The following is a 1,266-nucleotide window of genomic DNA, read 5'->3' as shown; positions in this document are numbered from 1 at the left end:
CCCGCACGGACAGTGGGCAGGCGCGGGCTCACAGGACACACTTACCTGTTGGGCAGCGGGGAAGGTGAGGCCCAGAGAGGGCGGTGTGAGTCCGGAGGCCAGGCTGCAGGCCTGTGCCCGCCTCCCAGCAGCGCTCCTTCCCGGGGCCCTGGCTGCTGGGGCGCCTGCGGGCAGAACGGCTGCAGGAAGATGGTGGGGCCCAGCCTTTCCCACAGACGCTCCCCAGAACCCCCCAATATGTCCGGTCTCTGCCCCCGCAAGGCCCGAGTGCTGGCTCCCAGAAGGACCAGGTGGATGGGCCGGCAGCATGGAGGGGCCGCCTGAAGCCCGTGGAGAAGAAGCACCCGGCTGAGAGGTGAGGGGCGAGGGGGCGGGCTGGGGGGCTCCTGCGCCTGGACTTACCTTGTGCCTGTGGGTTTGTGCTCACGGGGCCCGAGCAGGAGCCCGTGTCCCAGGTTTGCCCGGGGCCTGGCACATAGTAGGTGCTCAACAAATGCTCCCGAGTAAAAAACACACATCAGCTGATCAACACACCCACAGCAGGGATGTGGGCACGTCCCAGCATCGCAGCTGGGCAGCCGAAGCCAGCTCTGCCAAGGGATGGGACAGTTCACACCAGCCTGAGCGGTCACAGCAGCCTGTCCCTGAGTGACAGGGGGACGGCTCACACCAGCCCGAGTGACAGGGGACGGCTCACACCAGCCCGAGTGACAGGGGACGGCTCACACCAGCCCGAGTGACAGGGGACGGCTCACACCAGCCCGAGTGACAGGGGACGGCTCACACCAGCCCGAGTGACAGGGGACGGCTCACACCAGCCCGAGTGACAGGGGACGGCTCACACCAGCCCGAGTGACAGGGGACGGCTCACACCAGCCCGAGTGACAGGGGGGACGGCTCACACCAGCCTGAGTGACAGGGGGTGGCTCACACCAGCCCAGGTGACGGGGGGCCGTGTTCCCATTGGAAAACTGGAAAGGCAGGAAGGTGGGTGGCTGGGTGGGTCCATCAGGGGCCCTGGAATCCTCACTCGGTGAACCGGCCTCGGTGGCTGAGGGACAAGAACACACAGTGGGCCTGACCCTGGAGTGGGCCGGGGCCCCCCCACCCATGTGTGGCCGTGGGAAGGGGCGGCTCCCACAGACACGCCCCAGGCAGGAGGGTCCAGCAGGCACTTGAGTCCACCCTGGTCTGGGCAGTGGGCCCAGGGTCAGCTGCCCAGGGCGGCCTGACCCCCGAGCACGTGCCCCACCTGCGGGGGGGGGG

General features: G+C 68.3%; 1 protein-coding gene across 1 annotated transcript in view; it reads left to right on the top strand.

Annotated features, from left to right (window-relative positions):
• Positions 1-1,266, top strand: part of MICALL2 (MICAL-like 2) — a 41,178-nt gene that overhangs the window by 14,729 nt on the left and 25,183 nt on the right. Inside the window, exon 5 of the mRNA XM_014535273.1 lies at positions 262-355. Coding sequence (XP_014390759.1) covers positions 262-355 — 94 coding nt within the window. The remainder of the gene's footprint in view (positions 1-261; positions 356-1,266) is intronic.

The sequence above is a fragment of the Myotis brandtii genome, unplaced genomic scaffold (genome assembly GCF_000412655.1).
Source record: "Myotis brandtii unplaced genomic scaffold, ASM41265v1 scaffold1408, whole genome shotgun sequence".
Classification (NCBI taxonomy): Eukaryota; Metazoa; Chordata; class Mammalia; order Chiroptera; family Vespertilionidae; genus Myotis; species Myotis brandtii.
The sequence above is the reverse complement of the archived record's forward strand: the minus strand, read 5'-3'. Positions and strand labels throughout refer to the sequence as shown.